Below are 27,624 nucleotides of genomic sequence, written 5' to 3'. Positions count from 1 at the left end.
GCCCATCCCTCCAGCCTGTCTGGGTGCTGCTGGATGGCAGCTCTGACATAGAGGGTATCAGCTGCTTCCTCCACTATGTTGCCATCTGCAAACTTCATAAGCAAGTGTGTTGTTGCTTCTACCGGGCTATTGATAAAGGTGTTAAACAGGAAAACTCCCAGGACTGACCCATGCATGTGACCCATTACAACTATCCTCTGAGTCTTATTGCCCAGCCAGTTCTTTACCCATCTAGCTGCCCACCCATCCAGACCATAAACTCCTAGCTTGGACACAAGAATATTGTGGCAGATAGTTTTGGGAGCTGAGGTTGGGCAGCATCTCCTCACATCCACGGATCTGGTCATTGTATCATAAAAGGCAAGCAGGATGGTCAGATGTGATTTACCTCTTAGTAAATCCACACTGACTGTTCTAGTCACCTTCTCTTTTATGTGCCCAGTGTTCTGCTCCAAACACATTTCTGTGGTTTTTTTCCCTCTTCATTGAAAATTTTTCATCTGCACTTAAACCTAGTAGGAAAGCAAGCCCTGATCTTGGCTGATGTCTCTTGAGAGGACATGGGAGCCAGACTGGGCATCAGTCCACAGTCATCAGGGCAAAATCCAAATCAGGTTTTATTTTTCCGTACTCTGTCACGTGTACTGCCGGTGTGAAAATACTCCGTGTGCCTGCCATGATAGCCAAAAGGGCTCAGTTCAAATCCAGTTTTGATCTTAAGGAGAATTGACCTGGATCAAATGGCCTGTGACATGGGAGTTTATCTGCTCCCCGGCTTTGAAACCACGTGTGCTGCAGCTGACGAGCTCCCTTGTGCCAAGAGCAGGCGAGTGCAGCAGAGAGGAGGTGGCTTCCTGGCCTGATCCAGTCAGTGCCTGGTCCTCAGTGTTCATTTCGAAGAAGCTTGTTTTGACCAGGAGCTGCTGAGCAGCTCTGTTCTCCACTTATATTGAGCTTGAGCTGTGCCCCAGCATGAAGCCAGATGCTTTTGGAGCAGATCTACTTCAGTCTGTGCCTTGTGCTTTGGCGGTGAGGGCTGCCTGGGACATACATGTTCACACAGTGCTTTGGCTGCAGTCCCATGGTGTATCTGAATGATGGTAGTATCTTAAATCACTCGTGACTGTCCCCAGTCAGAGCAGCTTGCTGTGCCCTGGAGGGACTGTCCAGGACAATTCCAGGGCAGGTATTTCCCACAGCGCTGGATTTACCTCCTGCCTCCAAACAAACTCCCCATCTGATGGAGTAACTGAGATGAGGGAGGAAAACCAGATGTTTCTGCTCTCTGGAAACAAGGTACGGTGTCTTGGTAGGCTCCAGAGCCACAGTCATCTGTCATCTTCCTTGACCACTTAGATTCAGCAAACATTTCCTGATGGTGCCAGCTGGGCCCCTGTGCTTCCAGGGGTTGATGAATTTCTTGACTAGGAGCTTGCTGGCCTGGGGCCTGCGGGGTGCTCCTGGGTTGCTGGCTGAGCAGTCATCAGGCATGCTCTGCTCAGCACAGTTTTGTACCAGCACCTTCTTTGAGACAAAGGCAACTTCAGGAGCCCTCCCAAGCCACTCCAAAGCACAAACCAGCCAGCTTGACTGAGGGACAAGCTGCAATGGCAGTGGGGGAGGGCAGGGAAGAGGGCTGCAGAGCTCAGGACAGCTCTTCTGTGCTTGTTGCAGTGGTTCCTTGATTGGAAGCTGCCTTTGTGTATCAGGTTCCTCATCCCGGGTATTGGGGGTACAGGGAGGGAGCAGGGAAGTTGCTGCATGCACAGCAGGCTTAAGTACAGGCTAGAGCAGATTGTGCAGAGGGCACCAAAAAACACTAGCATGAGGCCAAGGGTTGGGACAGACTTGGGGGCAACAGTGGGGTGCATGGAAGACCAAAGTATGCACCTCAGCTGACACCTGGCCATGTGGCTGTCACTCTGCTTGCGCCTCCTTGACTGTGGCTGCTACACACCCTGCATCCCTCCAGGGTCTTCCCAGCCCTATTGCTTTTTCCTGACCTCCTCCCCTGGGTTTAGTAGTGTTGTGCTGTGCTCACACAAGGTTCAGCTGATGGAGACTCAGGCTCCTGAAGTGCTCAGGATTCAGGCTCTTTAATGCTGATGGAAATGCCACAGCCAGCCCTGCTTGGCAGCATTTTGGCAATGATGGTCTGAACAGCATTGTTGGCCAGTACCGCAGAGCACTGCAAGCTGTGGTTACAATGAGGTATGACTGTTGTTGTGGCAGTCCTTCAGAAACTATAGCTGGTAGCACTGAGCTTCAGTGGCAAAGATGCCTGGCTGTGGAAGAAGACTGCCCAAAACTTAGCATCCTCCTGCAGCCACCCAGCACCATTTAATGCTTGCTGCTTGTTAGCTATTAGCAGCTTGAGGAAGAAAGCAGGTCTTCCTCATCCCTATCTTGGGTCAAGGCTATGTGTGGTTTGAGATACTGTAGCTCTTTTTCCCCTTCTCCAGTAACTTTGCAGATATTCTCACTTCATCAGGCTTGCGTGGTCCAAGCACTGACCCTACGTTATGAAGATGCGCTCCCATCAGCCCATAGCCAGAACTGTGGGATGAGTCAGGGGTCTTGTGCTCTTTGGTGAACTACAGGATGGAGCTGAAGGCTGAGCATTGAGTTGTGCTCTTTACCACCTAGCTGCAAATCAGTATGTCTCTCCCATCAGGTAAAACAAATGATGTGTGGACTGCTGAGGAGTCAAACAGAGCTATGAACAGCCTGCCATGATGCACTGAGGTTGCTGGTTGCAGCCAAGGCTTTCCAGTCCCTGCTGCTGGCATAGGGTGCTCACCTAGAAGACCCAGGACAGTGTGTGCTGGGAGTGCTTAGGAGCTCGCCAGCCTTGGGGCGGTGAGCGTATAGTTAGTGAAGCAGATATTCTGGGCTGTGCTATGGGGGGAATGGCCACAGTCCTTGCTATTAGATGTGAACTGATAAGCAGGTCAGTTTTACTGGATTGCCCTTAGGTTTTGTGGCCTAAAAAGAAAAGAAAAAAGGTAACTAATTCCCCCCAGAAGAGAATTTAAAAGGTTTGGTTTGGTTCAAATGGGAACTGATTTTTTTAAAGCAAGCCCTGCTGCTCATGGAGTGTCTAGCCCCTGACTTCTAGCAGCTCTGCATCAGTTGTACATGTTCCTGGGAGTATGAGGATCTGTGCTGGGGAGACCTGGGCAGGAATGATTGCATCTGTCTCTGTGCAAGAGCCAGCTCATTTCATGTTTTAAGCTGTGTATTACTGGTTTAATAAAGTAGGTTCCTTCAGCATACCAGGAAACTTACTCAGCTACAGCTTACAAAATCTCCTTGTTCTCCCAAAGTTCTTTGTGCAAAAATAGATAAGACACCAGCCAGTAAATCCACCTTTAATTTGTGGGGGTATATTGAGCCATGAGTGCCCTTATCTGAATGAAGGGCAGTAATAAAAGCTCCCTGGCAACACCAGGACTAGAGAGCCTTGCAAGGCAATGCAGCTCACTGTGATAGCACCCTTGTGACCTTCACCTCAGGACAGCTCTGTGTCTGCAAATGATGTTGGCAGCATGGAGCAACAGATGTAATGCAGCTGCTGTTCCCCAGGGCTGTTTGCAAGTAGATGTGCACTTACATGTGTGCCCTGGGGCCTCTCTGCAGTGCCCTAAGAAGGCTTTGGTGGTAAAGGAAGGTGTTTCACTGTCCTCTGCCTGTGAGAAGACAAAGCAGGGTATCGTTGGCCTGGGACTCATCCTAAATCTCATCTTCTCCTGAAACGTCCTTTCATGCCTGCCCAAACACCAAGTAGCAGAGCTTGTGGCAGTCCTGGCTGTGATGGGATGGTGTCAGTGCTTCTTCACAAGGGGCAACCTTGTACCCTGTTGTGAGGCAGCAGCACCCTTCTCCCAACCCCACGTGCAGTTGGCCGGTTCTCAGGAGCAATCTACTGGCACTGCCTCTGACTGTGTGGTGGTAGGGGAGAGGCAGGGTGGCCCTGGGCACAAGTAGCACTGAGTCCAGAGGAGCAAAGGAGTCCAGAGCTCTGAGCCAAGAAAGGAGATCCAGGCACTCAACAAGTAAACCAAAAAGGTTGCTTTTCCTAATCCAGCTGTTGTGAGGCCAAGAAATAAGCAACCTTTGCTTTTATAAGAAAATATTGGGAATGAATGTTGCCCAGTATGTGTAACACCCTGGGTTCCCACGTCCTCTGAAATGGCCTGCTTGGTCTCAGACATTTCTTTGTCATGGTTAAGGTTATGTGGGAGCCCTCATGTTGTAACTGTGGAGCTTGAGGGGTAATTTGCTGGGATTTGGCCGTGTCATTTTCCCATACTTACAAGGGAGCACATTTTAGTAGCCAGCACCATGGGTGGGCACTGTTTGTAGGTTCTCCAGCAAGCTGTGGTCCCAGCAGCTCTTTCTGGGTCTTCCCACCAGTTGCTGGGACAGATGCAGCAGATACCACATCACCAGCTATGACTCTTGGGTTCAGCCTCAGCCAGCTGATGAGCCTCTTGCTTGGCCAGGTCCTGCTGGCTGTAGGGCAGAGGAGATATGGCACTGTTCCCTTGCCCACCCCATGCATGGGGAGCTGTTCTGGGGTGTCCCCCTGATGCAGGGGTATGAGACCTAGCCCCTGCACCTAAGCCTGGGTCTGTGAAGTGAGGTACAGAGGCACTGATCAGCCTGGGAGGTGTCTCTGGAAAAAGAGAGGCAACCTCAGAGCATGGCACTGTGAGGTCTCTGGAGGAGGGCTGGGTGATTAGCAGGCAATTTGTTCTCGTTGCTGGGTCCTAGGTTGGTGCTCTGTGTTGGATGATCTTAGGGACCAAATCAGAGAGAAGGGCGTTGCAGAGAGATCAACATGGCACAGTCTAGTATTGGCACTGACTCTATGGTCTTCATTTTGCTTTTGGGTCTGTTTTCCCCTGTTGAAAAGATCCTGGTCTTCTCTTGGCTGTGCATGTGCGCAGTGTGCCCACTGCAGCTCCCTGCAGTACACATGCTCCAAGCCTCAGTCCCAGAAATCATGGATGTACTTTGCTGACCTCCTCATGAAAACTTTCACCATAGACATCTGGCAAGGGAAAGGTCAGCCCAGTCCTTTTATATTCAAGAAAACTGAAAGTAATTGAAACCAGAAGCTGGTGAACATAAGGAGGAATGCAGCAATGCGCACCATTCCTTGTGTCAGAAAACACTTAGTTGCAGTGATAATTTAGCTTAGTTGCAATTTGATGCACATATAATCTGTATACTTTATTTCAGTTGTTTTTAGTATCCAGGACTTTTGAAGTAGTTGTAATGTAGAGCTGCAGTGTAGAAGAAGGTGAGATACTACCCTCTGGCTTTCTTAGAAGGGCCCAGTAGCCCCATCCTTGCTGGTGCTGCATATACTGACCTGCTTATGTTGGGCTGTGCCTGCACTGCTCCAGGTGCCCTGCAGCAGTGGAGGGACAGTGCTGGCTGGAAGCTTGTCTGACAGCCCCCCTTTGGGCTGCTGGCAGCACCATCACCTCCATGCCACACCAGCTCGCAGCAGCAATGATGGCTCCTGAGAGTCTGTGTGTTACATACAGGCTCGTGAGAAAGTAAGACATCCCTCCTCAGCCACTGATCTCTCCCTTTGCACCACACTATTTCTTAACTTAGTTTATATTTTTAGTGCATTTTGTTTACATTTGAAAAGATGTCTATTAAAGGGGCCCATTGCTCAGAACATGGGTGTGCAGCTAAACCCTTGCTCCTGGGCCACAGGCACCCGAATCGAGATGTGGTGGACCATAATGACCTGGGTTCACAGCAGCAAGCCCAAGGCCTGCACTCATCTTGCTCGGACCACTCTACCCCAGCACGTGCAGCTTTGGGTTTTCCTGAGGGCTAGCAGGATCCTCCACAAGTGCGGAGGTGCCACTTGTGTGTGGCCTGTCATAGGTAATGGCTTTGTGGGTAGGAGACTAATCCTGAACGATCCTGGTGTTTAGGGGAAATGGTTGACATGTCCTCCAGCCCTGGGAGTGCAATAAGAAGTATCTCTCTACAGGAATAGGAACAAAAACCAGACATTATTCTGGGAGCAAGGTGTCCATCAGCTGAGCCCTGGAGCCTCCAGGCTGCAGCGAGGTTTCCTTCTGCTGCCCCTCCTTCTGACACTGACTCTTTAACATCTGTCTCCACTTCTTCTGGGAAGGCGAGAGACATCAGCCAAAAATCCCCAGGCTAAGAAAAGGTTTGATTTCAGGTCTCCCATTTCCTGCCTGCTGGCCCTGCTGGGAGCAATCAGAGCCAGCCCAGTCAGAGGGGCTAAGCTCCATTCAAGCCCTCCAAAGGCAGCAACAGGCTCTGGGACCGACACTGAAAGGTTGGGTGCTCAGCATTGTCACTCAGCTCAGGCTAAGCAGATCCCCCTTTTTTTAGCAGAGTTTGTGAATCGTCCTTCTGAGGTGCTTAATGATCCCCTGCGCAGCACAGGAAGCTTCATGTAAAGCCCCTGGGGTCTGGATTTCACCTTGAAATCCAGTACCCAGAAGCTGGCACCCAGATGTCCACAGCCTGCTTTGAGTCTGGCCCAACCTTTTTCCGTTAGAGGAGGCAAATCATTCATGTGTGATCTCCTCTGCAGGGTGGGAAGAATAGCCACCTTGCCAGGATGAAATATGGAGTATTTCTAAAGCAGTTGCTCTCTGGAAAACTCCAGACACATGGAATAAAAGCAGTAATCTTTCTTCAGCTTCCTGAAATTTTGGTATTTCCTTGGTTGGTTTTAAACACCTGCAGTGTTCCACTCATTCAACTCCTATTGTCATTTATAAAAAAAGATTTAAGTTTTAGATCTATCATGACACTGTGATTTTCACTTGCATGAAGCTCTGTCATCCCTATTCATACAGCTTGTCAAACATTCAAAGGCTCCAAAGCACAGACAAGTCTGAACATAGAAAGGTTTGTACACTTATTTCTTGAGCCAGAAAAATCTAATGCATGTCCTTAAGACCAAATTAAAAAGACCCCAAAACATCTAGACAGATATATCTGCACTCCCTGAGTCTGTCAGCATTCCTGCTTTGCAGTGTAACAGGCACATTTTTGTATCTCAGCCCTTGCTCCAGGCTACGTTCTGATAAGATTTTACAGCAACTATTATCTTGAGAAATGTTTTCATACAATGATGGAGAACTGCTAGAAATAAGAGTGTGACTGTTATGATGAAAAGCGGGACCTTTTCAAATAGCAGGTATGTAATAGCAATGGCTGTTGTAGCTGGTTACGTAGTTCATGTATCAGAATTAGAGATCTGAAAGTAGTGTGTATTTTTTTTAGCTACTAACCCTTGCTGGGCTGGGGAGAACATGAAATGATACTACAGCTTGTGGATATACTGGATGGCCCTGATTTAGAGCATTTGAGGCAATGGCTGCGTGCTGGTTTTAAGCAGTCCTGTATGTTTTTGGTGCAGCGCTCAGCAGAGGCCTGTGACTAGTTGGCAGCAGGGGCTACCTGTAGGTCATTGCTCATTGCTAATTGTTTTTCTGCATTCTGCTCCCAGCTGGGCACCTGAACGAGGGAGAGAAAACAGGGAGAGTGTCCTTGCTGCCTGTGTGTGCTCTTTGCTCTGATCCTACAGCTGGGTGTGGTGAGTAGGGTCCGGCCCCCTTGCTTTTAGGCATGCCTGTGAGCACAAAAGGTACTGTCTGAATCACACTGACAGTTCAGTGTCAGAACAAAGCCCCAAACTGATGGTTGGTCTGGTGTGTCTTGGCTTTTTGCAGACACTCAGTACATCCACTGTGCTGAGTTCAAAGGGCTGATCACGGGATGCTTGCTAAAAAAAGCTTTCCCTCATCCTCCAGGCTTAGGGGGATTCTAGGAGTTCATGGTTCATGAGATATGTGGCTGTGGTGTCCATTTTTAGTGACCTTAAATGAAATTAAGGGCAACATGGAACGTGTTTGTCAAAACACTAGTGACAGTGACACTCCTGCAAGACGATGGGGTCGGCTTTCCTCGGGCAAACACAAGCAGAGCCAGCCACTGTGTCTGAAAGATGAGGTAACTTCGCCCATGCTGCTGAAGTAGCCGCAGTTGCCCCGGGATGCTCCAGCTGGGAGTGGTGCTTTGGGTGGTGGCAGGAGCCATCTGGGGTAGGCTTCTGGCTTCACACAAGTCCTATAGGCTTCATTCTGGTGAGGGAAGGCTGGTGCTGTAGCCTTGGATGAGTGTCCATGCGGTGAGGAGGGTGAACGGGTGATAATGAACAGTGACAGAAGACAACCAAAACAGGCAGAATGACTTGGGGCAGAGGAAACCCTTCTGCTTATGCACCAGGAGCTATCTCTATCTGTGCAGGCATGAAGGCTCCTGTCACTCCTGCCAACTGCTGTCCTCACCTGCCCTGCCAGGTGAGATCAATTTGTAGTCATTGCCTGTCTGCTCTGTACCAACCAAATAGAGTATTTGGGACTGGGACTGGAAGACCTCCATTCAAAGCCCACCCTGGCCTGAAGCGGGTTCATACGCCCTTTGCAGGAGTTTGAGTCAGATTTGCGAGACTGTTGCAAGAGTCAGTGAGGGGTTTTTTTAGTTGAAAACGTGCAACCAAGAACACAGGTTGTTGGGCCAGAAAAAAGAGTAACCCAGCAGAAGCCTGGCTGGGCTGCCCCGTGGTCATGGTGCTTTGCCCTGAGATGGGAGAGCTCAGCTCTGGGTCCTGCCTGACCTCCAACCTCTCCTGCAGAGCTGGAGAATTTAGCTACATTTTTATTTTTCTCCATGCTAATTCCCGCTGGTTTCTTATGCTTTTCAGGACACACACATAGGCTAAAGTGGATTCGATGATGGTTTGGCAGTGTGGTTCTGGAAGCCTGTGGCACAGCCCTGCTCCCGGGAAGAGAGAGGGGTGTCTGAGCCTATGCCAGCCATGCCTTGCTGCCAGTCCTTGGTCTGTGCTGCTCAAGCAAGAGTTGCATAGGTGCAGTGTATTATCCTTGCACAGCCTGCTTCTTCTCAGACACAGGTCTGACTTTCCCCAGGCATGGCCGAGCCTACAGCCCCAGGGATACACGTGAAAATGGTGCTCTGGGTTACATGTGCTCAGGATTGAGCAGAGATGCACCGTCCTAGCTGGCATGGAAAAGTGGGTAGTGCTCAATGTTTTGGAAGCTATTATGTCCCCTTACCGATATCCTTCTCACCTGGCAATTGCAATCAGCTGTGTCTAAGAACCTGATAGCATGGTGTGACATGGCTTCTGCCCCTCCTTTTGGCAGCAAGGGTAGTGAATGTCCTAGGTGGCCAAAGCAGTATCTGAAGCTAAATTTCTGTAGTATATTCAGGGTTTGGCATTCATGAAACATCCATCCCTGGCTGGATTTGGGTGTTGTTCTTTCTGATTAGCTTCTATTTTGCTATGGTTTGTCACATCATACTTCGGTCACGGCCTTTCCTCCCATTTTCCCTGACCCATGCAGTGATGGGAAGCCACAAGAATTGCCAAAACAGATCCTACATGAATCCTCATCACCCTTTTCCCATCCTGTGGCCTTCCCCTCCACCCCACAGGTAGCTGCTTTGCGTTCCCTTGCCACTGTGCAACTCTGCCCAGGCATCCCGTGAATAGGAGCAGTGGAGCAGGTCCCTTCTGGACTATTATTTCTTTGACATATAGGTGAGAGCAGGTATGAGTGAAGTGCTGGCCGTGGTTGTAGCTGGCAGGAGAGCATGTTCCCAGTAGAGGAGATTCTCACAACAAAGAGCCTACAAACCACAGTAAGGTCCTGAAGTTACTAAAGTTGGAAAAAAGAGCGGCTCCTTTCTTTATGTGCTGTATATGGCAGAAAACAAATATGAATTGGTGAGGAGGCAGGAGTGTCGATCCCATCCTTCCAAATATAGGCAAGGGGCCGAACTAAGGGAAGGGACTGAGCCTATAAAATCTGTCACGGGGAAAGCTCTTGTTTGTGGCTCCTGATCCCCTGGCCATGCTGGTGGCCGTGCTGTGACTGACTGGCAGAGGGGTGGAGGGCTCCTGCCACAGGTGCTGTTCCGTGTGCTTGGAGCCTCGTGGTGGGAAATCTGCTGTGGATTCCCTGCTGAGCCATTTTGTGGGTAGGGAAGGACTGGTATCTGCAGGTTACTTCACTGGTCCTCAACTGGAGTGGTTGCTCGCAGTAAGTCAGCGAGAGGTATTGGGCCTTCAGAGAGGCTGTAGCTTAGCTGGAGTCTGACTTTCCACTCTTTCTCTTTCAGAGATCAGAGATGTCAACGCGTTCCTTCTTTCTGTTGACTGATTGTTAAGGTGAGTTTGAGGCATGAAAACTAATAGCTTGCCCAGACTGGCATGAGCTGGCTTTTTCCTTGTGCTCACTGTGGGCAGATCCCCATTCTTCCCCCTGCATGAGCTGCTCTAAGGGGCCATGGTACATGTCTGTTCCTGCCAGCTACAGCTGCCCACCAGAGGACTAGGACAGGCTCCATGTTAAAAGGGAGTGGGGAAAATCATAAATGGAGAACTGGAAGAAAAACAGGCTTCAGGGCTTCAGTCTTACTATGGACTATGTAAATTCTTCAGATATCCCTCCCCTTTGCCGCACTTCCCCAGGGAGCCCTCCTGCTCCTACAGGCATGGATCCCCTTTCCTTAAGGCTGTGAAGGGTGGCAGCTCTTCGTTGTTGCTTTTGTATGTTCCAGCTTTGAAAGGCAAATACCTCCCTTAAGACCTTGCAGCATGCATCCGGGAGGTGGGAAGGGTGCTCTCAGAGCAGCCAACTTGGGAGGGCTGGTGGATGTTCAGCTCGACTCTGCTTGACTCTTAAGGACCACACAGAGGACCACCACATCAGGGCTGATCTGTCAGCTTCAGCCATGAGCAGAGACGCTGTCATGGAGGTTTTTGGTGAGGCGGCACCATACCTGCGCAAATCAGAGAAGGAGAGAATAGAAGCCCAGAACCAGCCATTTGATGCCAAGACCTACTGCTTTGTGGCTGACCCTGAGGTGGAGTACACCAAAGGGAAGATCAAGGCTGCACAGGATGGGAAGATAACTGTTGAGACAGAGGATGGCAGAGTAAGTGCATTCCTCCTGGCCCTCCTCTCTGCCCTGCTGAGGGCCCTAGGACATCTGCTAGGGTGTCAAGGAACACAGAAAGCACTAGACTAGCTCAGACAAGAAATCTGTCCTGCCCTGCACTTCCCTGCCCTTTGGGACCAGCACAGCCACCAGAGGAAAGTGTTGCTCTGGATGCTGGGATGAAGGTATCCATTGGATAATTATTCTTGGTTTAGGCTTTAAAGATCAGGCAATGCTCTGAAACAGGTTGCGTTGCCAGTCTTAACAGCCTTGCCAGTCTTAGTATTTCTCAACCACTGCTTTTAACTCTTTCTCATCTAACACTGTCATATCCACTGATAAATTCCTTCCTTTACTGGTAGCAGAGTAGGCAGCTACTTTGGAAGTCCCCTTTGCATGTGAAATTACCAGTGTCACTGGCTGAAAACAGTTTCCTAGGGGAGCCTGCAAGTTGTTAATCTTGCAAAACTGCTGAAATGTCTTAGCAGGTTCTGTCCTCATACCTTTTGTAAGAATAGCTGCAGCAGCCCAAAGAACTACCTCAACCAACATCTTGGCAGTAGGTGCTACAAGATTTTTAAGAAAGCAAATAAAGAATAAAGCAGTCGTCCATTGGTTCACCCCCAGCCTCCAGCAATCACAGGTATGCGACTGAGCAGAGGCTGCAGCAGGCTGTTGTGTATAAGGACCTGCTTTCCTGGGGGCTGGCTTTTTTATATCCATTTGATCTTTTTACCTCTGTAGTGTCCTGTGGGAAAGATTTCCACAGTTTAAAATTGAAGTATGTGTAAAGTGCTTCCTTTTCTCTGCAATATGCAGCCTGGTAATTTCAGCTTGTTTTTTCACAAGGAGAAGAAGTAAATAATTCTTCCTTGCTATGGCCATGGTTCTCTCCACTATTCCTGACTTTGCAGACTTTGAAAGTGTCTCCTTTTTACCCCCAAATCCCAATCAAGTTATGGTCTCCTCATAGCAAAGCTGTTTCATACCTATGACCATCTTTATTTCTCTTCTCTGAAGTATTTCTAGTACAACTATATCCTTTCTAAGAGGTGTGATCAGTAATGAAGGTGTGAATGAGCTGATGGACACATCCTTCATAAAACTTTCTTTTCTCCCTTTCTTTTCTAATAATTCCTAATATTTTAGAGCTTCCTGCCCTCTTCTGAGCACTGAACTGACATTATGTTAGAAGCCTCTATAGTGACTCCCAGATAGGTCCTGTGAGCAGCAGTTAATGCGCGATCTCTTGTTTTATACAGAGACTTCCATGAATCCCAGTCGCTCAAGTGTTTGAACACTTTAGAAAGGTATATAGGCACACATATCAGGAAGTTGCTTTTGAAAACTGTGCCTGTAATTCTTTCTTTCTCAGGAGAAGTCCAAGATCATTCCACTAGTCAGGACCTGAGCTTGGAAATGGTGTTCAATCTTTCTGAATCAAGTATGATTGCAGTAACACTATTTCTTCCTTGGATTGGACTAGTCTGCTTGGACCAGTCCATGGGACCAGAAATTACAGCATAAAAGCAATGGGAAAAGCCATCTGCAGAAATGACAACAGGATTTTCAAGCTCCTTCATGGTTCAGTGTGGCCAAGATAAGCTGCTGCCATCTGTGTGCATCTGCTTTCCTGCACATCTGCCCCCGTCCCCACCCATCCACAGTCTCTGGCTGTGTGACAGGATGGTCGCCCGCAATGTGAGCCCAGTAGAGCTGTTTCATTGAGCTAGAGCCTTTGTTTAATTAGGAATGGCAACAGGCAGGAGTGGAACAAATCTGTTCCAAGGAAGGATTTGCTGTTGATGAATCTTATGCTGTTAGTGTCCTATCTGTCCAGCACTGTGCAGTGTGAGTCTTGAAAGGTAGACTAGCCAGCAGTTGTGCCCCTGGCTATTACAGCCATGAGCAGCAGCAACGTGAAGTTCATAAGCAGCAATAATGCGTAGAAAGATCTGGTCCAGCACAAATCCCGTCTGTGTGGTTGTAGCAATTCCAGGACAGTAAACTTACATCCTGTAATTTTGCCAGTGTTGTAGAGTTCCTGGCTGGCAGCAGTGTCTGCCCTGTAATAGCCATATCTTGTTTTGCACAGTTTAACAGAAAGAAAAGTATGAATTAGAGCAGCCTTACAGATGTTATTACTTCTCTGTGTTTGTGTCTCTGTGTGTACACGTGGAAGGAGCACCAAGAGTTGCTGAATCAAGGTTAAATCTTTCTTTCTGAATTATAGACGCTTGTTGTCAAATCTGATGATGTATATGCCATGAACCCACCTAAGTTTGACAGAATTGAGGATGTGGCCATGTTGACCCACCTGCATGAACCTGCCGTCCTCTACAATCTCAAGGACCGCTACAGCTCCTGGATGATATATGTAAGTTCCCTCTCATGGCAAGGGAGAAAATCAAGCTGCCAGGAGATGAACTTCAGTGACTCTCCTGTTCTGTTTCCTTTCCTGCAGACCTACTCGGGTCTCTTCTGCGTCACTGTCAACCCCTACAAGTGGCTGCCGGTGTACAACCCGGAGGTGGTGTTGGCCTACCGAGGCAAGAAGCGCCAGGAGGCCCCTCCACACATCTTCTCCATTTCTGACAATGCCTATCAGTTCATGCTGACTGGTGAGCTTTTCTATTTATTTTGACCAGATTTCATAGAAAAATGTGTCAGAAACACTGCTTTTGCCAAATGCCATTCTTCATCTGCCACGGACTCAGTCGCCTTTGCCTTCTCTTACAGTGTGCTACCCCAATCCCTTGTTCTGTGTCAAGTTGCATATTATCTGCTTGGGCTTCCAATTGTTGTACTTTGGAATAGATGTGCTATTTTATCTCTAGGGGATGCAAAACCAGCTCCAGACAGTTTTCCCTGTCTCCTGAAGTAGTTTTTTTATTTTTGAAGTGCTGTGCTGTTTTACTGCACATTATCTGTATTTCTGGTCTAAATACTAAGCTAAGCACCATAACAGGAACCACTGCAAAGGGCAGTTGCAGTTGGATAGGACACACTATCTGGGAAATCCCTAGTCAGCACACCAGCACATGGCTTCAAGCAACAGCAGGTAGGTTCAGAACAGAGCTGGAAGAAATACTTTCACCAAAATACATGGTTTTAATTTGAATCAAGTCCTGTCCCATATTAAATAGTAGTAAAGGTAAAGAATGGTAAAGACAGAAGCAGAGGAGAGTGAAGGATGAAGCAAAGGTGGAGGAGAGAAGACAAGAAATGGAGTACAGGGATGGGAAGAAAGCAGGAAAAAAAGACCATGAATCTTTTCAGTTTTGCTTGCAGAGACTTTGTTTCTTTCCCTTCAATGGACAGTAGATCATGGGTTACCTGAGAACCAGCACTTTTCCCTACAGCTTCTCTGACTGCAGTTATTTTTCCCTTTGACAGATCGCGAAAATCAGTCTATCCTAATCACGTAAGTATATCTGTCGCTTTGAACTTTGTCTCCAACAAAAACTGGGCAGATAATTCTTCACTCTGTGCTTTCTTTCAACAGTGGAGAATCTGGTGCAGGAAAGACTGTGAACACAAAGCGTGTCATCCAGTACTTTGCAACAATTGCAGCGAGTGGGGACCTAGCGAAGAAGAAGGAGTCCTTGATGAAGGTGTGAGGAAGAAATGCTTGGCAGAGGGGCACTTTGGGATGTTATCAGCTTGTGGCTGTGGACAAACACTGGTGACAAATGTTTACCTCAAAATATGAAGTATCTTTTATTAGCCTCAGCCACTCTCTCAAAAGGCAGTAAGACCAGGGGCTGATAGGCAGTTAGGACCACAACAAATACAAGCCACTGGAGCTGCCACTGTCACTGCCCAGGTGTAGCTTCACCTGGACTGGGGGATTGATGTCCAGGAAGAATCATAAGTTCCAGTTTCTTCACATGGACCAGTCTGAGAGATGAGAGCTCTGTCCATGGGAGAAATTCTGAATAAGAGAAAAATGAATTATTACCATTTACACACAGTACTGGTTCTTGGCACTATAGTCAAGAGGATGCTGTAGTAATGCTGTACAGCTGAAATGAAGGGCATGTGGTTGCGCATGTAATCAGGCAAGCTGCAATATAGTCACTTTTTCCTACCACATAGCCCATGGTGTTTTTCAATAATTATTCAAACATTCTCGCAGGGTACGCTCGAGGATCAAATCATCAGTGCTAACCCACTGCTGGAGGCCTTCGGGAATGCCAAGACTGTGAGAAATGACAACTCCTCGCGTTTTGTGAGTCGTCATGTTTCTCTCTGCCCTTCTGCATTCCTAATCCTGTTTGCCTGCTTGTTACTTGCAACTGGGAGCCACTGGGCTGGGAGAAATGTTCTTGCTGACAAATTTCTTGGTTGTTTGTCAGATGCCGATGTGTTTCCAGCTGTTCCATGCTCATAGCTGCGTGGGCTGCAACAAACTGTTCCCCTTTATCTATCTTTGAATATCTAAGATAATTCAGAGTGATTTGGAGATGCTGTCACTGAGATTCAAGAGAGGAAAACACTCTGGCATATTACCCTGGGAATGCTGCACTGACCACTACCTTTTGTCTGTTTGCCAGGGTAAATTCATTCGTATTCATTTTGGTACCTCTGGAAAACTGGCTTCTGGTGACATTGAGACCTGTGAGTAAATGAGGGGGGCTTACTGCTTTAATAAAAATTAAAGAAGAGCTTGAAGAATTTATATGTGCATACATATTACAGACTTGTTGGAAAAGTCAAGAGTTACTTTCCAGCTGAAAGCTGAGAGAAGCTACCACATCTTCTACCAGATCCTCTCCAATAAGAAGCCTGAACTGCTTGGTAAGGACAGCCATCACCTGGTGACATTTTACAGTAAAATCAATATGGGAAACTTTTCCCTAAATATGCCAGCTCAGTGATGGAGGGTCCAGTGGCACATTCTGGCCTTGTACCATGTGTCACAATCATCCAGCTTCCATTTTTGGCAGATGCCTCAGGCTGTGCAAAGCACTGAAGCTTTGATCACATGCTTATTAATGTCATCCAGTTTCCAGCATTAACAATGACTGGGTTACCAAAGCTGTACACAGCACTTTTATCTCTGTATAATGGTGTCACACTAGGGGTTACTCCACCTCCAATTTATCTGCCCTGGGTAAGTTCTAATGCAAACTGTGTGCAGGTGAGGTGTGTGGGTGACTAATTTACTCTGCCTTACACCTTGCTGTTCTTGCTGGTGTGGAAATTCCAACTTGTATGGGCCAGATCTGGTGAATAATCTTCAACAGAAAGGTGAGAAATTCCCTGGGTGCAGAATGACCAGATATCCTGATCTACAAACCATCTATCTGAATTCTTCATCATATGGGCAAAAGTTCTTCCTGTTTCCAGTATAGCCCCTCCAGCCTTTTCCCCCTTCCCACTGCCATGGCATGCCTTACCCATGCCCTTCATCTGTCCCAAACCCTTTTGCCACACACTCGACTACTGCACTCATCCTTACTCCTCTGCCCATCCCTCCCAACTATCCACAGAGCATTTCCCAAGGTGGAGCTCCTACCACCATCCTCTCACTATGTGCCCTCCCAACATTTACTACCTCCCTTTTCCCTTCCCAGAGAGACTGCTGAGTGCCAGGGGACTGCATATCTGTACAAGGACACAGACAGATTTATCTTCTTATATATGGAGGGCTTCCTGTCCTTCACGCTGCACAATCCCACTGCATATCTGCACACCTTCCCTTCTCCTCTTACTCTGCCATAGGATTCAGGACTGAAAATGAATTGTGAATTTTGGCCTCAATTAGATGGAGATAAACACACATGTTTGTATTACTTATGTGCACCAGCAGACAACACCAGTGGATGCAAGGGGCATTCAGGATGGATTAGTATATGTCATGTATGATGATAAGCATGTATGAGTCTTACCTAAAAGTATCTTTCTTAAAAGCTGTTTCTTTGGATGGCCCTTGTTCCTTGTCTGCCAGTGCTGAGTGTTCAGCTCCTGGTTCACAGCATATTAAACTGGTAGGACTGACAAACTGCCTGGGACTTTCTGCTCATCCAGTAGAACATAGATGAATGGCTTTACTCTGTCTTTCCTGTCTGTTAATAAAAAACCAAGAGTTTTGGGATGTAAAAGGAAAAAGAGCCTGTGAAACCTTGCTGAGCCATTGTTCCATTTTCATTGCCAGGATCTGTCTTTCACTCCTTCATTTGGTTTTCAGAGATGCTCCTCATCACAACCAACCCATATGACTACCCCTTCATCAGCCAAGGGGAGATTTCTGTGGCCAGCATTGATGACCAGGAGGAGCTTGTTGCCACAGATGTGAGTACATTTAGCAAGGAGACACAGTATCACTTTTACCATCACCACCATTATAATCAGCTGATCTATCTGGTGTGCAGGCAGCCATTGACATTTTGGGCTTCAGCCCTGATGAGAGAATGGGGATTTACAAACTGACAGGGGCAATCCTGCACTATGGGAACATGAAGTTCAAGCAGAAACCACGTGAGGAGCAGGCAGAGCCGGATGGCACAGAAGGTAATACCTTCATGGCTTGGAGAGATGTATTTTGAACTGTTTTCATACCATTTTTCACTAGAAATGCAAGGATTCTTCCAGGAAAGAAGCAATTGTTTCCTGATGAACATAAAAAGGAGGTTCAACCTTCAACTTACCACGTCCTGTAGATTCACTTTCTGCATCCACTTTATTCCTGGTGGCTCTGCTGAAGGACTGTGTGCCTGGGACATGTTACTGTAGTGTTCGCCAGTTTCTGGTAACACATCCAGACTTGTTTTGCTTGTGTGATATTGTGGAGAAGGGGCTCAAAGGGAAAAACACTCTGTTGTCCCATCACCAGTGTATTCACTGGTTTTACCACACCTGTTGGGGCTGCCATAGCCACTCAATCATGAGGACCAGCCCTACAAGACTATTTGGAAAAGTAAATGAGAATGTTGGTCAAGCTTTGTGAATAAAGCCAACCAGTTTGCCAGGTTTCAGAGTGAGCTCTGGCTAGCTCCAATGTCTGTCCCAGCTAAGAAGAAAGTCTTTCAGCTTTTTTTTTTGTTTTACAGAAGCTGACAAAGCAGCATACCTGATGGGCCTGAACTCAGCAGACTTGCTAAAAGCTTTGTGCTATCCCCGGGTCAAAGTGGGAAATGAATATGTCATGAAGGGCCAAACAGCAGATCAGGTGAGTGTCAGGGAACAGCAGGGACTGTCCTGTCCCTAAGGGACAGGAGTGGGTGCAGGTCACAGCTGAGGATGGTCAAGACCATTAAGGCCTATTAGTGTACTTTGTGGGCTGACTGTATCTGTGCATGGTGGGAGGGCATTTTATTCTGAAGATGCACAAGCAGTGCCCTGACACAGCTGTGTGAACCATCTCCCTGCAGGTGCACCAGGCAGTGAATGCCATTTCCAAGTCAGTCTATGAAAAACTCTTCTTGTGGATGGTGATGCGCATCAACCAACAACTGGATACAAAGCTGCCAAGACAGCACTTTATTGGGGTCTTAGACATTGCTGGCTTTGAGATTTTTGAGGTTTGGTTTTAAATAGCACTCTTAGACTTCTGGCTGTCTTTAAATGCTTTTTTTTCCTTTTGTTTGACTTTTCCAACCTTTCCTTCTCCTCACCCCAATGCAGCCTTCAAGGCAAATGTCTCTGAAGCTGCTTCTGCCTTTGTAGATTCATCACCCACTTTGTAAAAGAAAAGAAATGGCAGAAGCATAGCCATGAAGCTGCTGTCTCCCTCCCCACAGAATCTGTATTTAGTGACATTAGGGTCACCCATAAATATCGCCAATGCAGGCTACATCAACCATGTGCTGCACAGCACAACTTTTCTCTAAGCCTGGACCACCTGTGATGTATCCTTTATGGTATTATCAAAACTCTTCAGGGATAGTCTGGCTGACCTTGCCTTGACATCTCTGTGAAATAAATTGATTTGAGTCAGTTTAACAGTATTAACACATTTACTCAAATATTAGTTCAACAGCTTTGAGCAGCTGTGCATCAACTTCACCAATGAGAAACTGCAACAATTTTTCAACCACCACATGTTCGTACTGGAGCAGGAGGAGTACAAGAAGGAAGGAATTGAGTGGGAGTTCATTGACTTTGGGATGGACCTAGCTGCTTGCATTGAGCTTATAGAAAAGGTGAGTTTCTTGTGCAGCTTGTGCAATCACACAAATCAGATTTGGAAGGGGTTCTTGAGAGTGTTTGCACTGAGTGCCTTCAATACAATCTCTGTGAAGCTTCCAGGTCTCGTTACCTCCTTCCTTCCTTTAAATATAACCCTTCTCATTAGTTATCCACTGACTGGAAATGTATTCTGCTTTCTAAAAAGACATTGTTTTTATTTCTCTGTTCTTTCTTTCTTCAAGATCATTATAAATTGTCAATTCATTGTCATATTTACCCCAGTTGTCTTCTGTCTTTGCATATCAGTTCCTCCTCAGATTTTCTACTCAGTTAAATTTAGATGTTAGAAAGCTTCACATCTGCTTGCTTTTTGCTCCTTCTGGATAAGGAGAAGTCACTACTGTATTCCAAGAAGTTACTGCACAGTTTTTGCTTGGCCTTCTTTGTTTTTTATCCAATGTCTGGGTAGTTCAAAACTCTTATTTATGAAAATCTGGTGCCTTTGAATATCTTGCCAACTGTTCACAGAAAATCTTGCTTACCTGCTCCTCCCAAGCTAATTCTCTATAAAATACCTCTAGTACTTTAATTTTAGCATTTCTTTCACTCCATATTATTATAACTTGAATTAATCTTATTTGAAAACACCTTGTTTCTATTCAGCCTATGGGTATCTTCTCCATCCTGGAAGAGGAGTGCATGTTCCCCAAGGCAACTGACACCTCTTTCAAGAACAAGCTCTATGACCAGCACCTGGGCAAGTCCAGCAACTTCCAGAAGCCTAAGCCTGACAAAGGCAAAGCTGAGGCCCACTTCTCCCTGGTGCACTATGCTGGTACAGTGGACTACAACATCACTGGCTGGCTTGAGAAGAACAAAGACCCCCTGAACGAAACTGTTGTGGGGCTGTATCAGAAATCATCTACGAAAATTTTATGCAATCTTTATGCCACCTTTGCTTCTATAGATGAAGGTAAGATCAGAGGATTATGCTTCCTGGCTGTTTTTTCCAACTGTAGCTATCACCTGACTTGAATCAGTGTTGAGTCAGTATTCGTGCTCTATGTATTAGATGCACAATTATAATGCTGTCAAAGGAATCTACAGCAGTAACTCAGCTGGACTGTCATCTCATTTTCCAGCTGCAGGTGGTGGTATTATGAAGAAAGGAACCAAGAAAAAGGGCTCTTCCTTCCAAACTGTTTCTGTACTCTTTCGGGTAAGTGTGTTCTCTGGCCCAGCATGGGCCAGCTGCAGAAGAACGCCGAGAAGGCAGTCCTGTCAGACCTGCCTGCACTAGTTCACCGTTCCCACTTTCTCTGTTGCCATATGATACTGTGGAAAGTTAGCTTTGGGATCTGGTAAAGGTTAGGTTGAATTCTGCTTTGCTGATGAGGTCCAATGGGATGATGGTGGAGAAGGAAAGTCATGCGCTTTGATCAGGTTGCACAGTTCTTGGCTTTGGCCTTTGGTGCTAACAGCATCCTTCCCTTATTTGGCTGTAATTGGCTTCTTCCAGGATGTGTCTCTCAGTACAGGGCATTGTGTGGCAACCAGTGCCTTGCAGTCAGTGTGGGCAACGCAAATTACATGTTGCAGCCCCTTGATGGTGCTGTGGCACATCTATATCCTGGGGCCAGGAACAGGCTCAGCCCTTCCTGGAAGGATGAGGAGTGCAGCATCCACCTCGCTGTGACACGGGCCATACTCAGAGTATGTCATTATTGTATGAGATGACTGAAGAAATGCAATGCTAACAAAATCTATCCTGCAGAGCAGATGACTTATGATGTCATAGACAAACATTGATTTTGTGGCTCAATTCACTTTTAAACATACATAACTAATGTATCTAAGTAATGAAAACAACGAATCAACTCATTCATTCATTTGATCAAAAGCTTGACAACTATTGGTATCCTGGAATATCACTCATTTCTTTCCATCCTTGGCCTGTTTAATAGCTCTTATGACTAGCTTCTAACCACTAAGGAGATATTTTCATTTTAAGATAGGAGGAAAGTTGTATCTTGTTGTACTGTTAGTAGCCATTTACTTTGCTGATGCCTATACAGGATTGTAGAATATTCACTACACAACTAAGGAAAAACTTCTGAATTTTTAATTTTCGTCAGAGTCAAATCATATTGACAATATTTGCATTATGTCTTGAAGTAAGGTAGAGATTGCAAATGATCTCTTTTTTACAGGAAAATCTAAATAAGCTGATGTCCAACTTGCGAACAACTCATCCTCATTTTGTGCGTTGTATCATTCCCAATGAAACAAAGACCCCAGGTAATTTGTAAAACATAGATTAGAAATTGGCAGAAAGACCAATTGACCAATGCTAGAAAAATCAGTATATACCAATGTTGCTCTGTCACAGGCCTGATGGACCACAAGCTTGTTCTACACCAGCTGAGATGTAATGGTGTTCTGGAAGGCATTCGAATCTGCAGGAAAGGATTTCCTAACAAGATATTATATGGGGATTTTAAACAAAGGTCTGTAATAACATTCTTGTGTTTGCATGGAGCCCAATTTGTTTGAGAGAAGAGTCATGCTAAACAAGTCAATGATACAGTTCTTGGGAAAAGACTATTTTAATATTTAACAGCTATGGAAAGTAAGAAGACGTATCTAATAGGAGGGTCTGTGTGGGCAGTGCCCACCCAAATGCCTTCCTGAATACCGTATACCAAAACCTATTTTCATTTCATTCATGTTCATCTGAAAATTTGGGTATTCTTTGCTTAAATTCTCAAATTTGTCACAAGCTTATTTCAGCAAGAATATGGAGGGTGGTCTATACTACTTCCTATATTTAACCACTATCTAGTAGACGTTTGAAGAATGTTGTTTAAATAATTAGAACCAGATGATTTTACTGAAAGGAGATTGTGTTAAACCTGATACTACTTTTTTGGTGAAATTAGAAGCTTGACTGGCAAATGTAGCTACATTAACAAAACAAACTTCAGTAGGACATCTAAATGAGTTCCACATTGCATTCTCATTTTGTATGGGGGTAACATTCTATATGCTAACATTTCTACAGCACCTTAGCTACATTAATTTATAGATAAAAAAACCCACAACCAAAATATTTGCCATGCAAATAAGACATTTAGAAAGAGTTGCTAAATTTAGGGCAACCCAGCTGGGTTCATCTGTTTGTTGTATTTGAAAAAAGGCAAATGTAGGGTCAGATCTCTAAGAACAAAGGAAGTACACCACACTTACAGCACTGAACAGGGTATCCTGGAGAGCAGGGACATTGAAAAGGGCAGAAGTGGCATTTTGGCCACTAACGGAAGAAGACTTCCCAAGGCAGTGATGTGGGTGGGCAGATTTGTGTATGGGTAAAGAGAGGCATGCTGAAAAGAATAGGGGGTGGAATAATCTTTCAGCGTAGGATTAGGAAGTCTGTTGCTAGACACTATGTCTAATTCTGGTTTACATACTTAAGGAGGAATGCAAGAAGCTGAATATAGTTCAGAAAAGAGCTGCAGGATAAACGTGAACTGAAGTGCAGTGAGAAATTTAAATCAAACTATTTAACTCATGAAACTGTATGTTAACAGATGATTTGTTTGTGGTGTAGAGAACCTACAGGTGTAAAGATTTCTGAATTTGCAGGAACCTGTTGTCTAAAAGACAGACTTAAAGCAAGAGTCCAAGGGTGGGACCTGAAAAAGTATGTTGTCAAGGTAGAAATGAAGTATACCTTTCCTAAAGTGAGGTTGAATAGCTTACCTGGGACACTCTCAAGGTTTGAAGGATTCAAATAAGATTGAAATTTCTTTTTTATTTTTTATATTTTTAAAAAAAAGAACTAGATTAATCACAAGATGGGGGCTGGATGAACAAGGCACTGGGAGAACTGTGTGCCTGTGTTATACAGGAGGTCAGATTAGATAATTGCAGCAGTCCCTCTATTCTTAAAATCCATTCATTTTTTTAATTTACAGCTAAGCCAGTGAGCTGCCCCCCTAGATTAGTGTAAATGACTGTGACACAGATGAGCAGAGTCTCTCAGGTCCAGAGAACAGACTGTCCATGCCCTCAGTCTTAGTGAGGGCTGTAACACATGCTGAGAACCTACTGAACAGACCTGCTTCTTACTAGTTTGCTATTTAAGGCTGGAGATGCGAGTCAGACTCAGCCTTCCTCTGTATCTTCAAAGTGACAGCTGTTCTTGTAGCATCCTGTGCACTAAAATGATACCAATGGTTAAGCTTTTTTCCTTTATTTAACCAGATACCGCCTTCTGAATGTTGGTGTCATTCCAGAAGGACAGTTTATTGACAGCAAGAAGGCGTGTGAAAAGTTGCTGTCTTCCATTGAGATAGATCATACTCAGTACAAATTTGGACACACTAAGGTAAACATTTATTTTTTCCATACAATAACAAATCATTCATTGCATTAAAATATGAGCCAAGCAAGGACTGATCTCTGTTCTTTGATTGCAGGTGTTCTTCAAGGCAGGTTTGCTAGGTGTCCTGGAGGAGATGCGAGATGATTGCTTAGGACAACTGATCACACAGACACAGGCTTTATGCAGGGGATACCTGAGGAGACTTGAATTGAAAAGAATGGTAGACCGAAGGTGTGTGTCTTCTGTGAGGTCTGGTTTCTCAAAGATGTGCTTTTTTCACAGTACTGATGAATCACTTCGATTTCAGGGAGTCCATCTTCTGCCTCCAGTACAACATCCGTGCATTCATGAACGTGAAGCACTGGTCCTGGATGAAGTTGTACTTCAAGATAAAACCCCTCTTAAAAAGTGTGGAAACTGAGAAAGAAATGGCCATGATGAAGGAAGACTTTGAGAGAATGAAAAAAGAACTGGCTAAATCAGAAACCAAGAAGAAAGAACTGGAAGAAAAAATGGTGACTCTAGTGCAAGAGAAGAAGGACCTGCAGCTGCAAGTACAAACTGTACGTAGTTTTAAACCATTTTTGGCTCCTCAGATTACATCAGTTTTGCCTGAGTGTTCAGGAAAGGGCTGAATGGAAATTCTGTTATTTCATGTTCCAATTGCATAATGAGTAGGTGATTTCTGCAAGTGTCAGACAATGTGTGACAATGAAACACACTTTTGTTTTCTATAAAAAGGAAAATGAAAATTTGGCTGATGCTGAAGAAAGATGTGACCAGCTGATCAAAACAAAATTCCAGCTGGAAGCAAGAATAAAGGAGGTAATGGAAAAGCTGGAGGATGAAGAGGAGATAAATGCTGATCTGGCAGCCAGAAAGAGGAAACTGGAGGATGAATGCTCTGAGATGAAGAAAGATATTGATGACCTTGAGTTAACACTGGCTAAAGCTGAAAAGGAAAAGCATGCCACAGAAAACAAGGTACTTTTTATTTCTGCTAATTTCATGTTTAATAATAGTTGCTCTGTCTATATATAGGATGTAAAGGTGCAGTCAACTTGAACAGTAACACAGTGTTGTATAAGGAAATCTATGGGCCTGGTGTTAAATTTGATCACCTCCATTGTGCAGGAAAACCAACCGTAAGCATACAAAAATGCATTAAAATGAAAGTTCAGAATTGCTTTGTGACTTCAGAAGGGTTGATATATAAGCAGAGAGATTATATAGTTTAACCATATAATGCAACCAATTAAGTCTCTTTGGTAGTCTAGCAACGAGTTTATTGCCTTTATGTGATCACTAGCCTATATAAAAGCCAAAATTATTAGTGACCTTCAAGTATTTTGCCTTATAATAGGTTAAAAATCTAACTGAAGAAATGACAGGTTTGGATGAGACTATTGTGAAGTTAGTCAAGGAGAAGGCAGCCCTGCAAGAAGCCCACCAGCAGGCACTGGATGACCTGCAAATTGAGGAGGAAAAAGTTAATAACCTCACCAAAGCTAGGATCAAGCTGGAGCAACAAGTCAACCATGTGAGCATGTTGGACACAAGGAGAAGGGGCAGATTCTTCAGTTGTTCCATTGGTCATGTTTATATATGCTTGTTACAGGTTGAAGGATCTTTAGAACAGGAAAGAAAAGTTTGTATGGATCTTGAACGAGCAAAGAGAAAGCTTGAGGGAGACTTGAAACTCGCCCAGGAAACCATAATGGATCTGGAGAATGATAAACAACATTTAGATGAAAAATTAAGGAAGTATGAGAAAAAAATCAGTGACATTTATTATTTGTTTTTAACTGGACATATTTTCTTTTTATTAAAAGAAAATTTCCTTCACAGGAAAGACTTTGAATTTAACCAGATGCAAAATAAAATTGAGGAACAGCAGAGTTCAGGTATTCGATTGCAGAAGAAGATCAGAGAATTGCAGGCAAGAGACTTTATGTAACTACTTCATCATTACTGTTTGCTTGTTTAAACTGTAGTAGCGTTGAATAATGCTTGACCACAGTTGGTAACTGATAAAATCTCTGACCCAGTCTCCGTAATTACCTTGTTACATTGCAATAATTTTCTCCACACAACAGTAAGCTGTGAGCTAAAGTTAGTATGAGTTGATCCATAGGTCTTTTTCTGTTGGTAAGCCTTCGCCTACAATGGCAAAACAGTAAAATTCAAAGGGACTTTGTTTTATTTATAGTCTCCAAAACAATGGGCTTGGTATTCTACTATGACAGTTACATGTTAACCTAAGCATTGAATTATCTGTTCTCTTATTAATTCCTGATGTGCTATTTCCTCATTATATAGGCCCGTGTTGCAGAGCTGGAAGAGGAGACTATGAGTGAGAAAGCGATGCGGGCAAAAGCAGAGAAGCATTGTGATGAGCTGGCTAATGAACTTGAGGAAATCAGTGAAAGATTTGAAGAGGCTGGAGGAGCCACCACTGCTCAAAACGAACTTAACAAGAAGCGTGAGGCAGAATTTCAGAAGATGCGCCGTGACCTCGAAGAGGCCACGCTGCAGCACGAAGCCACAGCTGCCGCCCTGCGGAAGAAGCACGCGGACAGCACAGCTGAGCTTGGGGAGCAGATCGACAACCTGCAGCGAGTGAAGCAGAAGCTGGAGAAGGAGAAGAGTGAGCTGAAGATGGAGATTGATGACTTGGCCAGTAGTACAGAGACCATTACTAAGTCCAAGGTGTTTCTTTATAAGTGAAATGCTTGAATTGGCAATATTCCTGTCTGGTGAGAATTCAATGCAATAAAAACACATGTACACAGATTCCACTTTCTTACTGTCTTTCAGGCTAATCTGGAAAAAAAGTACCACACCCTGGAAGACCAGATGAGAGATATGAAAGCCAAATTTGAGGAAACCCAGAGAAATATGAATGAGATGGTGATACAAAAAGGCCAGCTCCAGACAGAGTCCGGTAAGGAAGGCACAAAGATCTGCTGAGGGGATATTTTTTTTCCCTTCAGTAGCTGAGAGACCCTTTAACGTGTACCATGAGTGAGACCTAATTGTTCCCAAGGTGTGTATTCAACTTCCAGACTCATTGGTACGGGCACAGACAACATTAGAATAAATCAAATGAAATGAGTTCATGAGTGACACTTTAAAGTTCATATGCCAATTGCAAATATTATTTGCTTGGGTAAATAATTTCCAGAATGACGTGACACGGCTCACTTATTCCGTGCAGGGGGACTGGGAATTTGGGGCAGTCCCAAATGATTTGAGCAACCTGTTAGAACTGCGCTTTCTTCTCCAAGAGTGAACACGTTCACTGTGTGCACAGTATCTGTGTGTGTGCTACCTTCATGAAGTTTGTTACTGCTCCCACGCAGACTTCTTGGAACGGTGTGAGCGACGAGTGTGAATGCTCCTTGGTCTGGTTGACTACAAGATATCTCAGATTAAAATCCCACTAAATTGGCTTAAACTAACCTTCTGAATTTTAGGGATTTTACACAATAGCAGATCAGGGAGTGCTGGCTTATACTGTTCTAGCAGCTGAGCCATAGGGCTACACCTGCCATGAAACCCCTTTTTATGTGAATTTATATGAATTTATGGGAACGAGCTCTATAGGCACATCTGTGCATGGATGGAGATACAGTTACAAGGAAACAGCAGACCACAGAGGGCATAGCATGTGAAAGTCTCCCAAAATCTGGTAATCTCTGGAGGCTAGTGGTCCTGATGAACCCACAAGAACTGCCAAACTCAGAACACCAAGAACTGCCAAATCAGCCCAAGGCTTTTGGCAAACACCAGCATCAACAATGGGTTGTATAACTGGGACCAACCACATCCAAGAGGGTGGTGGCTGCCATATGCAAAGACTACAGGATTGATTATACATACCACCTGATGAAAACAGGTGCCCCTGAGGGTCTTTCTGACCAAGCACTGGCCTGTCAGTTTTATCCTCTGCTTCTGAGCAGAGAACTGGGGTTGGCCTTCCAGGTGTTGCTGCTACTAGGAAGATACGGGTGAATGTGTGTATGAGTGAGCTGTGAAGACATATGTGCTGTGTTCAGAGT

At 45.3% G+C, this 27,624-nt stretch overlaps 1 protein-coding gene across 4 annotated transcripts in view; it reads left to right on the top strand.

The window, feature by feature from the left end:
- The window catches only part of LOC126043971 (myosin-3-like), a 46,044-nt gene that overhangs the window by 5,070 nt on the left and 13,350 nt on the right, over positions 1 to 27,624 (top strand). Inside the window, exons 2-28 of one of the 4 annotated variants that reach the window (XM_049813028.1) lie at positions 10,225 to 10,273; positions 10,792 to 11,043; positions 13,280 to 13,423; positions 13,511 to 13,667; positions 14,443 to 14,470; positions 14,552 to 14,660; positions 15,185 to 15,277; positions 15,603 to 15,666; positions 15,748 to 15,846; positions 17,207 to 17,343; positions 17,424 to 17,562; positions 18,102 to 18,220; positions 18,423 to 18,572; positions 19,023 to 19,193; positions 19,843 to 20,152; positions 20,322 to 20,398; positions 21,390 to 21,477; positions 21,569 to 21,686; positions 23,443 to 23,566; positions 23,658 to 23,794; positions 23,871 to 24,126; positions 24,305 to 24,547; positions 24,927 to 25,103; positions 25,182 to 25,327; positions 25,412 to 25,502; positions 25,883 to 26,272; positions 26,381 to 26,507. In XM_049813028.1, the coding sequence (XP_049668985.1) occupies positions 10,840 to 11,043; positions 13,280 to 13,423; positions 13,511 to 13,667; positions 14,443 to 14,470; positions 14,552 to 14,660; positions 15,185 to 15,277; positions 15,603 to 15,666; positions 15,748 to 15,846; positions 17,207 to 17,343; positions 17,424 to 17,562; positions 18,102 to 18,220; positions 18,423 to 18,572; positions 19,023 to 19,193; positions 19,843 to 20,152; positions 20,322 to 20,398; positions 21,390 to 21,477; positions 21,569 to 21,686; positions 23,443 to 23,566; positions 23,658 to 23,794; positions 23,871 to 24,126; positions 24,305 to 24,547; positions 24,927 to 25,103; positions 25,182 to 25,327; positions 25,412 to 25,502; positions 25,883 to 26,272; positions 26,381 to 26,507 (3,898 nt within the window). In that variant the 5' untranslated portion in view covers positions 10,225 to 10,273; positions 10,792 to 10,839. Of the gene's footprint in view, positions 1 to 10,224; positions 10,274 to 10,791; positions 11,044 to 13,279; positions 13,424 to 13,510; positions 13,668 to 14,442; positions 14,471 to 14,551; positions 14,661 to 15,184; positions 15,278 to 15,602; positions 15,667 to 15,747; positions 15,847 to 17,206; positions 17,344 to 17,423; positions 17,563 to 17,791; positions 17,801 to 18,101; positions 18,221 to 18,422; positions 18,573 to 19,022; positions 19,194 to 19,842; positions 20,153 to 20,321; positions 20,399 to 21,389; positions 21,478 to 21,568; positions 21,687 to 23,442; positions 23,567 to 23,657; positions 23,795 to 23,870; positions 24,127 to 24,304; positions 24,548 to 24,926; positions 25,104 to 25,181; positions 25,503 to 25,882; positions 26,273 to 26,380; positions 26,508 to 27,624 lie in introns of those variants that run through there. The other 3 variants (XM_049813029.1, XM_049813027.1, XR_007507550.1) reach the window with 3 other exon arrangements.

Source organism: Accipiter gentilis, chromosome 10, assembly GCF_929443795.1.
Source record: "Accipiter gentilis chromosome 10, bAccGen1.1, whole genome shotgun sequence".
Taxonomy (NCBI): domain Eukaryota; kingdom Metazoa; phylum Chordata; class Aves; order Accipitriformes; family Accipitridae; genus Astur; species Astur gentilis.
The sequence above is the reverse complement of the archived record's forward strand: the minus strand, read 5'-3'. Positions and strand labels throughout refer to the sequence as shown.